The sequence below is a fragment of the Ricinus communis genome, chromosome 4 (genome assembly GCF_019578655.1).
Source record: "Ricinus communis isolate WT05 ecotype wild-type chromosome 4, ASM1957865v1, whole genome shotgun sequence".
Lineage (NCBI taxonomy): Eukaryota > Viridiplantae > Streptophyta > Magnoliopsida > Malpighiales > Euphorbiaceae > Ricinus > Ricinus communis.
Window position 1 is genome coordinate 31236116 of NC_063259.1, and position 16206 is coordinate 31252321.

General features: G+C 32.4%; 3 protein-coding genes across 3 annotated transcripts; 2 read left to right on the forward strand and 1 right to left on the reverse strand.

The window, feature by feature from the left end:
• Positions 1-3345: 3345 nt before the first annotated feature.
• Positions 3346-5346, reverse strand: LOC8274313 (phospholipase A1-Igamma3, chloroplastic). The gene has a single exon (XM_015715754.3). The coding sequence runs from the start codon at positions 5139-5141 to the stop codon at positions 3618-3620; it is 1524 nt and encodes a 507-aa protein (XP_015571240.3). The 5' UTR covers positions 5142-5346; the 3' UTR covers positions 3346-3617.
• A 3965-nt stretch (positions 5347-9311) lies between these two features.
• LOC8274312 (phenylacetaldehyde reductase) lies at positions 9312-13185 on the forward strand. Its single transcript, XM_002513467.4, has 6 exons — positions 9312-9741; positions 10309-10478; positions 10608-10796; positions 11349-11511; positions 11977-12163; positions 12873-13185. The coding sequence occupies exons 1-6, from the start codon at positions 9387-9389 to the stop codon at positions 13015-13017; spliced, it is 1209 nt and encodes a 402-aa protein (XP_002513513.1). The 5' UTR covers positions 9312-9386; the 3' UTR covers positions 13018-13185.
• A 153-nt stretch (positions 13186-13338) lies between these two features.
• Positions 13339-16121, forward strand: LOC8274311 (NAC domain-containing protein 77). Its single transcript, XM_002513466.3, has 3 exons — positions 13339-14238; positions 14871-15169; positions 15270-16121. Exons 1-3 carry the CDS (start codon positions 13695-13697, stop codon positions 16077-16079), a joined length of 1653 nt encoding a protein of 550 aa, XP_002513512.2. The 5' UTR covers positions 13339-13694; the 3' UTR covers positions 16080-16121.
• Positions 16122-16206: the final 85 nt, after the last annotated feature.

The window sequence follows — 16206 nt, forward strand, 5'->3', positions numbered from 1 at the left end:
TATCTCTATATTATTAAAAATACATATATATAAATATATATACACGTATGTAGATTGTAATATTAAAAATTATTAATTAAATATAAATATCTTTAATCATTTTTATCATTTAATTTAGATTTAATTTTAGTAACAATTTCTTTCTTTCACCTTGTTTATTGAATTTTAAATTTTGAGAAGATATTTTATAATGCTTAAGTATAAAAATATTTAACATTTAATTAGTATTAAAATAATTAAATATTTTTTTGTATGTGCATTTAATTTTAATGTAAATGATAAAGCAATATAAAGTTTAATGGGCGTAATTGGGAAGGGAGCGTGAAGGCACGGTTTGGGAGGAAAGCGTGAGAAGATAACGGGAGAGGCATTTAGTTGGTAGAAGGACACAGTAAGACAGTTTGCAGTGGGTGAGATGGCACAGCATAGCACCGCCATCTGTACCTCCCTTAACATTTATTTCATTTTTCGGTTATTTGATCAGTAAATGTTTTGTTAATACCCATACAAAAAAACTGATTATGTCATTTATTTTATGCTTGAATTACAGTGTTTTTGAATTAACGCAGAATGATCCACGTGTCAATGCCCTTTTCTATAAAATTGTACAAAAACAAACAATCAAACCTTCTTAAAAAAGGCTTAAAAAGAAAAACGACACTAGATTGTATGGGAAATTGCAATACTAAACTGAATTGTGTTGAACTGTACATGGATTTTATGAAGGAAAATTACATTGTGCCTTCCAAAACGAAATTCACAGGCGAGTTCTCTGTTTTTTTTCTTTTTTTGTTTGGTTTGTTTGTTTCTTTTTTTCTGTGGTTTAAATTATAGTAATTCATTGATAAGTTGGAGGGAGGCCAGCCAAACCTTTGAAAAGCAGTGACATGTTGGTACTTCCAAGAAGTTGGGAAGTCAGTCGAAAGAAATCCACTACTTTAATATTACAGTATTGTCGGTTGAATAGACCGTCAAATTTGGACTCGAGTAGCATTGATTAGCGCTCCGGATGACACGAGTCTGTCTTTAGATTATATTTAAATTGACTGCAATATCTGTCTTTGGTATTTTACATATATGTCCCTTTATTTTAGCATTGATCGTATACTAATAGAGAGTGTATGTGGAGTAGGAGTACATTGCTCTCAGGCCTACCACTGGGCCAGACTGCAGAATTACCATACCAGCCCAAAGCCCAGTGACACTCATTTGTTCCAAACAAACAAGGCAATCAATATATTAGGCCTCTCATTTCTCAGTCAAGGCCCAGATCCTGTAACAACATTTTGGTGGTCCGTTTTAAATGGGTCGGTTTCTTTATAAATTGGTTTGATTTAAGATATCAATTAACCACTAATTAAGATAAGGTTATGGTACATCACTTAATTGAATTAATATACATATATATATATATATATATATATATATATATATATATATATATATATATAAATGTATATCAAATTTAAACAATAATTTTTTAATTTCTTTTTTATCGTGACATATATATATTAGCATAACATCTTGACAGTGGTCTATTCTTATATATATATATGTGGATGCGTAGATATTTTGAAGCAGTGGGGGAATGAGTGGGAGGATGGTCATATGACTTTGACAACACATAGACGGTAGGCCTAAGGCACATCCTTTCATGCTTTCGAAGTGAATACATAACTATAAAGGGCCAACTTAACTTTGCCCATCTATCTCATCCCAAAATAAAGGCATAACAGGTTAAAGATTTAGGCACAATGCATTATTAATTAAATTTATATAAAACTATATTAAATTGATTTTTAACTTCAAAATGCTAAAAGATAGAAACGTAAAGTATGATTTTTATTGAGAGAAAAGAATAATCATGTCCTTCAAATATTAAAGCATCAAATTAGAGATTTTTTTTTTTTTGGATTTTATTTATTATTTAAATTAAATCTCGCAAATGGTAAAATAAAAAAGAAAATGATATATCAGGGCCATGCTTCCCTATCACTTCGTTAGTACAAGGTAGCATTTGCACGCCATTCACGCTGGATATCATTTTCAAGTGGATGAATAATGCGGCATGCCATCTTCGAAAACGATCACTACTTTTCCATCATTCAGAAATATGAATGCTTTTGGAGTGCCAATAATTACCAAAGGCTTGTTTATGGGGTCACTCTACTCCAAAACTAAAAGTAAAAATAAAATAAAATAAAATAATCACATGTTATGATATATTGAAATTTCTTTTTATAATATGTCTTTATTTATACATTAAATTAATAAATATTTTTTTATATATTTATTAATTTAAAATAATAAAAAGTGTAAAATATTTATATATATGTATTATTTTTTTATTAGTTGTAGTGTATATACCGAGTTTAGATAAAAAATCTCTTAATATACTAGTCTTTTTTTCTAAAAATTCTTATCTAGGTTTAGTATATGTCCTCACTTATATATCAAACTGTAAAAAAAAAAAAAGATGTTCTTATCTAGACTTGGTGTATATACCACAACTAATAAGAAAGTAACAAGTATGTATGAGTATTTTATATTTTAATATTAAATAATTAACACATATTTCATTATTTAAAATTAATAAATATATATTTAATCATTTGTTAATTTAGTTACATGTGAGAACATAAGTCAAGTCTATGCAGTTTCTTTTTATTCTATCTATCGTTCTGAAATACATGTACCGCAATAAATAATAAGGTAACACTTATACAACAGTGCTATTATATTTTGATATTAAATAATTAATACATACTTAATTATTTAAATTTAATAGATATAATTAATTATCTGTCGATTTAAATAAGTGAAAATATATAAATAAATTAATAAGATTTTCTTCCAATTAAGTTTAGTCTATTACAATTATATAAAGAATAAACCATTAAACTTTAACATATCAGTTAAATGAATCCATGTAATTATCCTGTAATAATGTAACTATATCAGTTGAGGAAACTTATATTTATTATTAGTATTTAATTTGATTTCTATCTTTTTGTTACTTATTAACTTCTATATGTACTTCTTTTCTCAAAATAGAGAAACTTGCACTGGCGTTGAGATGTGGATCGAAATGAAGATAGCTACTGATACAGCCATTACAGCTTCAGCGCCCCAACCAACATGGTCTAATGTGTAAATGACTACCGTCACGCCAAGGAGAAACCAGTTGAAAAATGACTATTTTCCCCAGAAGATAGATTATAGATGAAACCATATCAGCTGAGAAATCAGTCCAAGTAGGCATCAACAATGATTCAGAGTTTTTTTTTTTTTTTTTTTTCTGTCAAAATAAAAGATTGAGAAAGAAATATGTATGGAAGTTAATCATTAAGAAAACATAGAAACCAGTTAAGTACTAATGATAAATGTAAGTTTTCTTAACTGATACATTGACATTAGTAAATTATACAATGACATGAATTCATCTAACGTAGAAACCATCTGTGCGTTTTACCCCAGTATGGCCCTCCAACAGTATCTAGAAGCTAACATTATAGCTAGCACAACTGCACTACGACTACTCACTTCTTTTCATTTATATATTTAATGACAAGGACTAGAAATAAAATTCACCCAAAGCTTTGTTAGTGGTTACCGCATCAAACTGATCCCTCATGATTTCGAGAAGAACTAGCAACACTATTTTTCAACACTTGTTCAAGGTGGTGGGCCGTGTCTGGTGGAAGTGCTTCCACTCTTGGTCTCTCCGGAACCACCCATCGCCCTTCACTATTTCTCACCATTCCTTTATTCTCATCTTGCCGCCAGTGCGGTGGGACGCCATATTCAGCTCTCAAGAAGTCACAACTCTTGTTAACAAGGGCAATGTCTCTCTTTGTTGCTAGAAAGAATCGCCTTCCCTTGCCATGGTACCCATCCACTAAGTGTAAATGGACTTCAAGATTATGGGCACAAGCAAGATCATTTGTCGGCTTTAGAAATGGACTGTGAGTGTGATCCAATGCAAGTTCCACTCCAACATGTGCATAGCTCCAAGGAAAAGATATTGTATCCTCCACATACTTTTGGAATTGGAACTTCTCGTTTGCTAGAATTCCTGGCACTGTTGGAACCTTATCACGAACATTAATTACTCTTAGCACTTTAACTCCAAGCTCATCGCATCGTTCTTTAAATTTGAGATTCCCCACTCTAGGGCCTGAGAAAGAGTAGACTGTGATGGGAATTTCAGTTCCATCATCCATGTAATTAAGCTTCATCTCTGCAATATCATAAGCACTTAATACAGCCAAAGCTGCCCCTAGGCTATGACCCGTCAGCGTAATACTGATTTCTTCACCTCTATAATAATCAAGAAGCCTCTTAATCTCAGCTAAAACTTGTTCACGAGCCGAGAATGTGCAATACTTGCAAGAGTCTTCTTTCTTGGTGTATAAATCATAAAACCCTAGTTCAATCTTGATAGATGGATCGTTAATGAAATTAGCAGAGCAGAGGATGTCTTTAAGATCGTATATCCACTCTAGATAAGTGACTGTGCCTCTCCATGCTATGACTATATCGCGGCGGCCTAACCGTATGATCTCCTCTTCATCGGTGGTGACAGCAACGTACCCCATCCAATTTGCATGCGTACTCCATATGTTACTTAGCTTAGATTTTTGGAAGAAATTTGGAAGGTTAATATTTGAAGTAGCATACAGGTATCTGCTTATTTGATAACCATGGCCGTGCATATCAAGCTTATCAAAGAAATGAGATCCTTGGTACTTGCATGTACCACAATACTTAGAGTGAGGATCAAAATCGAAAGAATCGTAGCACGCTTGAGCGAACTCTCCATAGCGAATGATTTCTTTGCGGAGATGGGAGTTCATTGGGTCTAACAGTCCTTCCCAGTCATTACAGCCTTGGATATCCTTCCAAATTTCAGTCAAAGGCCTCTCGTCTTCTTGATAAACTAGGGTTTCATCTAGTTGTGGAGTTAAGCTCGAAACAGATGATGTACATTTGATAAGAGCTCCAGGATTTGGTGAAAAGGGGTTGCTTGGAATGAGGAAAGCTTTTGATTTTGTGAGGGCGTATCTTGGCGATAAACCTTGAGAGACAGCAAGTAGTAAAGTGCTTTTGGGTACATAGAAAGGTATAAGCAGAGAAGCCATGAAGGTTTTGAGAGAAGAAGATAGGGATGAGGTGGGTTGAGAAACTGGAGTTGATCGTCTTCTTGAAGTCAAAATTATGAGAAAGAGCAGCAGTGCTCTACGTTGTCAAAGTAGAGAAATAAGAGAGGAAGTGAAGATTATAATTAATTTGAACACTATACTTGCAGAGCAGTGCAATGTAGCGTTTGGTCGTAAATGAGATTCCAGTTAGGTAGAATGGTAGATAACATTTATACTTGCAGGACTTAGTGTTGTCTCATTGATATTAACTTGGTGAAATAACATTTAATACACAGGTAGGTACAACGGTAGATAACTATTATATTCATAAGGCTCTTTATTACCTATCCTTATAATAAATATAAAAATCACACGTATATATTATTTTAATTTATATATATTTAATTATATAAAATTAATAAAAATAAATAATTTATTTATTTATTTAATCTATAAATACGATAACATACTAAATTTTTATATTCGAGAATTATAATAGGGAGAAGGTGCATTTTCACTCTTAACATTTAGGTCGAGGTGCGGATTAGCCCTTAAAGATTCTCAAATACAAATAAGCCATGATGCATTACAAAATTCATAATTCAAGCCCTTTTATCTAATTAAAAACAAATGGAATGAATTTCCGTTATTTATCCCTAACGGGACTAATATAGTTGCCATTAAACTGACACAGCATGCTCCATCAATAATTTAATTAATTTTTTTAAATATAATGTTTTTATTAATTAATAGAAACAAAAACTAAAAGGAAGGAAAAAATAAAAGAAAAAGAAAGTCATTTTTTCCATTTTCATTAAATCTCTAAAATCTATTTTCTTTCTCTTCTTCATTAAACTCTAAGCATTTAAATCCTTAAAGAACCATTTTTCTTCTATTCTTTCTCCAAAATTCCGTGTCGACGTTGATTCTTTGCGACAGCATTAGATGACATTGATTCTCTGCGACAACATTGGTTCTTTGCGACAACATTGATGCTCCGTGACATTATTGATACTCATCGTTGCTCAGCTCGTCCTTGTTGTCATTGAAGCAGCAACTCGCACAACTCGTTCTTCTCTAGTGTTTTACATATTTTCATTCACATTTCTCTCGCTGATATAAACAAATCCCCCTTCTCTAGTTGGTGATATTATTCATTTATCTATTAGAGATCTAGTTCCTGCGGATGGTGTTCTTATATTAGGACATAGCATGTGCATCAATGAATCAAATTTGTTAGGGGAGAGTGAACCAGTGGATGTGAATAAGAACATACCTTTTCTTCTACAGTGATCAAAGTGCATAATAAATCTAGTAAATGTTGGTCACAACTGTTGGTATGAGGATTGAATAGAGTAGATTAATGGTTACCTTGAATGAAACGGGAGAAAATGAGACACCATGGAAAGTGAAGCTCAATGCAGTTGCAATGACTATAGTTGTTGCAGTTCCTGAGGGCTTCGTTTGGCAGTAATACTGAGTCTTGCATTTGCAATGAAGAAATTAATAAACGATAAAGCACTTTTAGGCATTTGAAAAATTTAATAAAATTGAGATATTGGTTCGTTGTTGGTTACATTTAATAAAGCAATACCAAAGATGATGGAGAGACGGTGATGGTGGTGATTATGAGGAATAAAAGAAACCATAGTTAATCGAATAAGTTAAAAAGAATAAAAAAATTTAATATACTATTAAAAGAGAAAACATAAATTTAAGTGTTTTAAATTAATAATTTTATTATTTTAAGTGATTTTATGCACTAAAGTGGAATCCACTTTAAATAAAAGTAAAAGAATTTGCCACATCATTCTTAACTAACAGTAGTTTATATTTGTAACTACTGCAGTACCAAAATGATACAAAAACATAATTTTTACTATTACTTGCTCCAAAAAAATAGATTAGAAGCCATTCTACTCCTTGGTTTAAACGATAAGGGTTAAAATGCACATTTTTCAAATTATAATATATCAATCACAAGGGTATGAATAATTGCTTTCATTTTCGTAAATGAGTGGTGGTTGCAAGTGTCACGAATAGTGGGCATGGTGCCCCCTTTATTTTTATTTTTGGGTGGCCACTAACCTAAAAGTATGTGCTTGCGTTCCTCGTGTTATATATTTCAATAGGATAATGTGATAGTATCTCCACCGCAAACACATGCTAGTTGAATTTAAATGTCTTTTCAAAACAAATTCAAATTTCACAATTATATATACAATAAAATGTCTCACTTGTAAAAAAACTACATGTCCCTCCAATAAAATCCAAGCACATTTACAGTAGCACATGAAAATGCATTGAAAATTTTGTTTTCACGGTCCATTTTTAATAATTTTAAAAAAAATTTATGAGTTTTTTTTAAAAAGATTATTTATATAATTTTTAAAATTATATTATTATACCTTTTAATATTTTATTAATAATATATTTTTGTTATCGGAGATATATCTCTATGTCTTGTTTTAATTATATCTTTAAATATTTTAAATTGCATTTCATATATTTTTAATATATTTTATAAAATATATATTTTTATGTTATTAAAATACACTATTTTTTATAAAATATATATATAATATTATTTAGTTTTTAAATATAAATATAAATATAAATATATAAAATAAAAATAATAAATATAGGAGCCGAACCAGCGACAGAAAAGACAACTTCTGAATTTGTTAAACAAAAGTTTTCTTTTAAGGGCTGTGCTGTGTGGCCTTTCTCTCTTAGAATTAGAGTCAGGCTACTAACACATCAGTCTTCATAGATGAGCCCAAGCCATCTGCTAATACGCTGCCGCTTTATTTAGTCCTTGAAAATACTATAAATAGTCGAATATATGATAGACCGGTCTTTTTCTATAATTTCAAGTGTTAATATCACAACAACTTTTTCTTTATGTAAACGAATATATTATATTCTTCATAATTTATATTGTGATTAGCATTTAACTATATACCAACATTAAAATGATTGTTCTTCAATATTATATGTTAATCATATGGTAGTCTAATTAATATTCTTCAAACTGAGATTAGATGTTTAATTAGAAATTGATGGTCAATCCGGTCCAATTATTTATAATAATTGAACTTATAAGAACTAATTTAATTTATAAAATAAATAAACTAAAATATCAATAATTTTATATTTAGCCATTACTTGTTAAACGAAGATATTTTTCTTATAAATTAGTATATATATATATATATATTTATTATTTTACTAATGTGTTTGTATCTTAATGTGTTATAAAATTCATATATAGTGTTTAGTTAAAATTTATAGAATTTATATATAAATTTAAAAATTATATATTTTAAATGGGCTGAAAATTAATTTAGTATTTTACGTAATCAAATGTATGTGGAATTAGTTATAATTAAACTAAATTATAACGAAATATATAGATTTTTTAAATGTATTTCATATTAGTAAATTAATACATTCCATAACACTAAAATATTTTTTTTTAATTTTATTATTTATGAATTTCAACCAAATACACCATTATATTATTTAGTTTGTATTTTGAGAAGAATTGACGAGCTTACGATGGACTCATAGAATTTGATAAATTACTATTAATATGAATATTATATAGTATAATAGTTAAGATTGATTAATTTTTATTAGACACGCCAAATTAACAGTCCAATGGATTGAATCAGTAAATAAGATCATGACAGGTTGATTTACCAATCCAGTCTTAGAAATATTGAAAGCTGACTGAGTATTAATAATTTGAGATTTAAATAAATATAATTATTAAATTATTATTATTTTTTTGTTTAAAAAGAGAACTATTCGAGGAGGCATGTCTGGTTTGCCTCTTGAAAGAAACCTTTTGTGTATTAAAAATTCAGGTTACCTGAATTCCGTTAAAATTGAATCTAAAAGTTAAAGAAAGTGATGCATTTAAAAACGTATTATAACGATTATCCATTACTTGTCTAGTGTTAGGATTGAGAGATCAATTTTTAGAGTTGAAGCTGCACTAAGATTTGAACTGAATTAGTGAAGAGATTGAAATTCAAAGACATTTAACAGGACTCTCTTTGTTAGCAAAATTCAAGTAAAACTCCTGCACTTTCTGCTGATACATTTAGATCTGACTTTTATTCGAAAATCAAATGTCTGTCTTGCTGCTGCTGCTGCCATTTGTAATCAGATGAGACGAGTGCCAAATATGACAACCAATCCGGCCTCCTCATCACCGTTGATTTATTTGTAAATAAGATGGCAGCATGTACACCTTCACCCATCAAATTACTAATTCCATCTCCCGTGTCAGGACAAGCGCGGGCCATCAAATATTGGAAAAATCGTCTGATACGTCACTGCACACTCGAGCACTACGATTGCGATCTCTATAAAAGGGGAAAGAGGTTTCACGAGCTAATCAGTTGTGCCCAATCCAAACTCATCGCGGATAGCAACAGCCTACTACAGCACGAAGAAGAAGAAATGAGCAGCGATAGTGGAGAAGGTAAGACCGTGTGCGTGACCGGAGCATCCGGTTACATTGCTTCTTGGATTGTGAAGTTTCTTCTACAGCGTGGCTACACCGTCAAGGCCTCTGTTCGTGACCCAAGTCTGTAGTCTCTCCTCTACCTTCTTTATTTATTTAGTTTTTCTTTTTCAAGCTTTTTATTGTATGATTTGATCATTAGCCAGGTAATGTTAATTTTTGAGATATCACTTTTAGATTTTTCTTTCAATTCCTTTTTAATTAAATCAGATTTTAGTTACAGTTTCTGCTATTGATGCTTTTCTTTAACTAACTATCGTTGCTCGATTCTAGTTTTTCAAAATGAGAAACTCTAAGTTATTAAGTAATTGTAGGTTACTTTCAATATTTTATTGATGAGTGTTGAATTTGACAATGTTAGATGCTGCAAATCTTTAATTACAAAGATTTTTAGTCTTACAATTCATTTTTCCACTTGGAGAAATTTTAATTACTTTCAATATTTTGTCCAATGTTATATTCATGAACGTTTGGTGCCAAATATTTAATTGTATTTGACAATGTTAGGCGCTGCAGATCGTTGCTGTTTGAAAGATTTAGCAAATTAAATACAAAATAATTAATTGAATTTGACAATGTTAATGCTGAATTATGTTATGACACTGAAGTATATATGTTATTGTTGTTTAGATGATCCAAGAAAGACAGAACACTTGCGATCACTTGATGGAGCTGAGGAGAGACTTCAATTGTTCAAAGCGGATCTATTGGAAGAAGGTTCGTTCGATGCTGCTGTTGAAGGGTGTCGAGGTGTTTTTCATACTGCATCTCCTTTCTATCATGATATTACCGATCCTCAGGTTAGGCACTTTCGTTCCAAGTATTATGATGTTTTCTGTTAAACCTTTAAAGAACACCTGCCAAAGTCTTAGAATGTGTAAGCATAAATCTTTTTTTTTTTTTTCCTTATAGTTATCTTCTCATTTCAGGAATTAATTGATCCAGCAGTGAAGGGAACACTTAATGTTCTTAACTCATGTGCAAAAACTCCATCTGTCAAGCGAGTTGTTTTGACATCTTCTATTGCTGCAGTTGCTTACAATGGAAAACCTCGAACTCCAGAGGTTGTAGTGGATGAAACTTGGTTCTCTGATCCAGACTTTTGTAGGGAGTCTAAGGTGCGTGCATGCAGGTCTGCCTGAAGACCACACTTTCTTGCACTCTAATTTTGGAATGTTCAAATCTTGCTCATTATGGTTGTCTAGTTTTGTTCTTTATACCTTTGAAAATGAAAACTAAACCTTGCTCATCTTCTATACATGGAGTAGCTAGCTTCTAGCTGTTTCCTCAGCAATAAGTCTTGGGTTGATTTATTATCTTACTGTGTTTGAGCTCCTGGATAGTTCAGGTGTTCCTCAAGGGCATCTGGAGTTGGTCTAAAAGTGTAGTCCCAAACTTACTGAGCACACACACACACACACACACACAGAGAGAGAGAGAGAGAGAGAGAGAGAGAGAGAGAGAGAGAGAGAGAGGCTTGCTGTAAAACTTAGTTCCAAAGCTTATCGTGCACAGAGTGATTATTTTTCAGTTCATGCTCCTTTACAATCTAGAGAGAGAGAGAGAGAGAGAGAGAGAGAGAGAGAGGTGATGTGCATATTTTCAACATGATTATGCCATTTGTATCTAACTTGTAATACTCATTTTCTTTTTGCATGCTTTGCTCTTAGCTTTGGTATGTGGTCTCAAAGACCTTAGCTGAGGATGCTGCATGGAAATTTGCAAAAGAGAAGGGTTTGGACTTGGTTGCAATAAATCCAGCAATGGTAGTCGGTCCTCTCTTACAGCCAACGCTTAACACAAGTGCTGCTGCAGTTCTAAGCTTATTAAAAGGTATTTGTTTATGCTAACAACACTGATATTATTATCCTGTCCATAGGAATCATTTTTGCCTCTGTTTATCAAGTAGTCCTTCAGGAAGAACAAATTAGAATTAATTGGCAGAATGAATATAATCTATTTCAAAAGACATGTGTTTAACAAAACAATACTTCCTTTTCTTTTTACCTGTTAGATCACCCAAACAACAGCAGTTTATTACTGGCCTTCCCTTTTACCAAACATTTTTAACTTTTTTGGGATGTTAGAAAATTATACATTAGAAGTTATTCTGCTACATACTGCAAAGGTGCACCTAAGGTATAATACATTGATTATCTGTTTGTTCTTTAAGTAAACAATAGAATGCTGCACTAAATAAATATATTCTAGAATAAGATCCTTGGAACTTCTATGCTCTTGTTTTTCTTCCTTCTATAGAGGATGTTCTATTGTTCTAAAGATTTTGATTGAATGTAGGAGCAAACACTTTCCCTAATGCATCTTTTGGCTGGGTAAATGTCAAAGATGTTGCTAATGCACATATTCAAGCATTTGAAATTCCATCAGCAAGTGGAAGACATTGTTTGGTTGAGAGAGTTGCACACTATTCAGAAGTGGTGAATATTACGCGTGAGCTTTACCCTGATTTCCAATTTCCAGAGAAGTAAGTCTTTCCCTTGCTGCTGTCTAGGGTATTTACATTGCTTTGATGATTTATGTTTCATTTGCCACCATGTTCAGTGTGGCTTTCAGCCCGTTATACATATCACATTATTACTTGGTAGACGAAGCAATAATCAAAATTTCTGCTGCTTTCCAGTATGTTGGCATTTCTCTCTTTAGTGTGCTTACAGAAAAGCAGTTAGGGACTAATCTTTTGTGAAGGAAATAAAAGAAGGAAAAATGCAAAAAAGAAATGTTTTCCTAGTACTGTCAGTATGCCTGTTATCATAAGTGGTGTACCAGAGCTTCTAGAAAAGAGAAAGAAGGTTGTAACAGTCATTGGAGACTAGGAACTGAATGCCTGGCAGGCCATCATGACAACCCTAATTAAGGGTACAGGTCTTTGGAGGAAAAAGAAAGAAAAAAATACATGAACAGACCGAAGAGATTTCTGAACGCATCTCTTTTCTGGAAGTTTTGAAAGACTTAGTAAACTTAATTGACCTTATAGTGAAACAAATTGATAATCAACATTCGCTGCTATTAAAGTTGATATATTAGTAGTAGTTATGGAAGGATACCAAACAATTTAATTTCATGTTTCATTTATAGTTACTATTGCACGAAATTGATCGCCAAAAAGCCACTGTTCTATCTATAGGAATTCTCCATGGTTTGAAATATATATTTACAAATCATTTTGCTTGCAGGTGTGCGGACGAAAAGCCTTATGTGCCAACATATCAGGTGTCGAAGGAAAAGGCAAAAGGCCTGGGTATCGACTTCATTCCTTTGAATGTGAGCTTAAAGGAAACAGTGGAAAGCTTAAAGGAGAAAGGATTTATCATTTTTTAAGCATCTCCAATCTCCAAAAACATCTTTCTGTAGTAGTAAATAAATGATGCAGAGATGCCAACTGTTGGCTAGCTTTTAGCTCCATCCATGCCTTGAAGCAAATACATATGAAAGGACTCATCACTATGGATTTCCATTTTCTTTTTTCCAAATTTTTTCTTGAGACGATGATGATGGTGTTCAATGTTGATCTTTAATATATATGTATATTTCTAATTATTAGTTTACCAAATTGATGCATTAAAATAAAAGAGAAAAGAAAACAAAGAAAATGGAGGCAATCTGTGCATTTTTTTTGGTACTCCAATCAATCTGTTATATAATAATAATAATAATAATAATAATAATGTTGCATGCATGCGTGCATGCTGTTTAGTGTATTACTACGTAACAAAAATATAATAAAAATATTAAATTAAAAATTAAACAGATTATCAGCGGGTAATTAGAATCCTAATTGAACTACTATTTGTAATTTGTAATTTGTAATTTATCTAGTTAAATTATGTTCAAAATTTAAAAGATATATAAGTTTGATAATTATCAGATAAATTGAAACCTAGTAGAAGTCTATCTGTTAAGATAGATATTATCGTCTATCAGAACTCTAGCTCTTTATAAATACTGAACAAACCCAAACCAGAGGAAGATAGGGTTGGAATTCTTGTTGCGTTACCATGAAAAGGGCAAAAACCATGGTGAATGTTCTTGATCAAAACCCGCAACTAAACAAAGAATCAATTCTATCAACCACTCCAACAATGGAGGTTGTTCATGGTGATCAAACTACGCTACTCAATGCTTCTGTTCCTGCCGCCCACGGCGCCACCACCACCACCTCTCGACTTGCTTTCCAAAACTCTTCTTTAACCCTTCCACCACCATGTAAAACCCTAACTTCTGCGACTTCTCCAAACCCTGAAGCTCCTCCTGAAGTAAAACCACCAATTCTCCAAACCCTATCTGAACTACCCCTTGCACCTTATGACTCTATGGAGAGTTCAAGAACTGGGTCTACTGCATCTGGATCTGAGTCCTTGCCGTTTCTTGAGGAGAATGACTTGGAGTTCTTCGACTCTTTTCCAGCTGGTTATAGGTTTTGCCCTAGCGATGAAGAACTCATCATTCATTACTTGAGAAGGAAAGTGCACGACCAAATCTTGCCGCCGAACAAGATTATAAGTCTTGATCTTTATAATTTCAATCCTGAATTTCTTGCAGGTTCTTTAATCTTATACAACATCCTTCGTTTATCTTTTTTTTTTTTTAAATTATTTATTGGATTCAAGAAACTTGTGCTTACGATTTATACACTGTTCATACGACATGCATTATAACTAGAATCAACTTTCTCTATACTCTATTGTTGCAGTGTTTGATTAATTATATAAACTAATCACCTCTAAAACATGATTTATTTCTGTGCATAAAGAACTGAATTTCATAAATTGACATTGATTAGAAATATTTGCATTATTAACTTGCAATTAATGTCCATGCATGCATATTACGTACGTTGACTGATATGATTATCAATGTAGAAGGAACACGATACGTACATTATTAATATATGATGATTCTGGTTTTATTGTTGGCTGTATATATATAAAATTGAAGGTTATTCTCTTATAAATAGCTAAATATGTAAAATACATTATTATTTTCTATAATTATTTGAGCAGCTAAATATTTAAAATGCAACATTATCTTATAGAACGAAACAGGTTTTTCTTGCATGTTAATCTTTGATTTTTATTTGTCTAATATAAATATAATGTTTAGAGAATTCTGGGTTTTTTTTGGCTTTTACAACTAGTATGTTAATCTTTGATTTTTATTTATCTAATGATTAGAAAAATATGCAAACTATGGAGAGAATGAATGGTACTTTTTCACACCAAGAGCTAAGAAGTACAAGAATGGAAACAGACCAAGAAGATCTGCCGATGGTGGATACTGGAAGGCAACAGGAGCAGATAAAGAGATCAAGTGCAGGGACATTGTGGTTGGATTTAGGAAGGCGCTTGTATTTTATACTGGAAAACCTCCGAGTGGTGTGAAAACCAACTGGATTATGCATGAATACAGAGTTGACAAGCCTCCTCCTCTTCGAAAGAGAAAAAGAGACGATGGAACTGATGATAATATGACGGTATGAAATTATTTATGTATTGTTTTCTTTTTCCAGAGTTTATTTTTATTTCTCTGTCTTACGATTAATTAATTAACTTATTTGTATTTTTCTTTTGCAGTTAGATGATTGGGTTTTATGTAGGATTTATAAGAAATCAGAGAAACCTAACGTCAGAATTCGTAAAGCTGAAGAACCTGATATGCAGTTAGACGACAATGAGGATGAGGATATGGATGGGGATGTCAGAGCTGATGATATTGTCGTGCATCCTGATTATAATACTGATTCCCCAAATTTTGGACTCGACTATGTTTATTCTGACCATCTGCCAATTGATGATTCTCTATTTACTGGTTTTAGTGACCAACTGCAGCTACCATCATTTTCATTTGGAGGGGGAGAAGTAGGAGGAGCGGCAAGAGCCAGTTACGGAGGAGCTGCAAGAGCCAGTTACGGAGGAGCAGCAAGAGCCAGTTACGGAGGAGCACCGACAACCAGCTATGGAGGAGCACCGACAACCAGCTATGGAGGAGCAGCAACAACCAATTATGGACTTCCAACAACAGAAGCAGCAACTAATTATGTAACTCGTTCTGGTTATGGTTACGGAATTCCTTATGGTTCTAATGGTGATGGGATGATGGTTCCACCTCTTCAAATGAATAATACTTTAACTAGTAGGTATTTGAAGGAAAACTTCTTCGATTATGGAATTCCTCAAGATGGATGGTATCACAATGCTAATGCCAATGCCAACGGCAATGCTAATGCTGCTCTTCAACATCACCAGCCAGATGACCCGAATGCCTCTAACATGGTAAGCTTAGAAAAAATATTTCCTAGAGTGAACTTACAGTCACGACAAAACCAAAATGGCGAGCCTTCCGATTCTTCTCAGCAGCAGCATGGCGATAAATACTATAAATAATCCCTTGTATACATAAGGGAAATTAACTCTGTTTGATTTTAAGTTGTGGTTTGGTTGGTGTTTAAGATGTTTAGGAATTTATTTAGAAGTATTAATAATTCCTGTTTAGTTGTTTATAGATTTACAT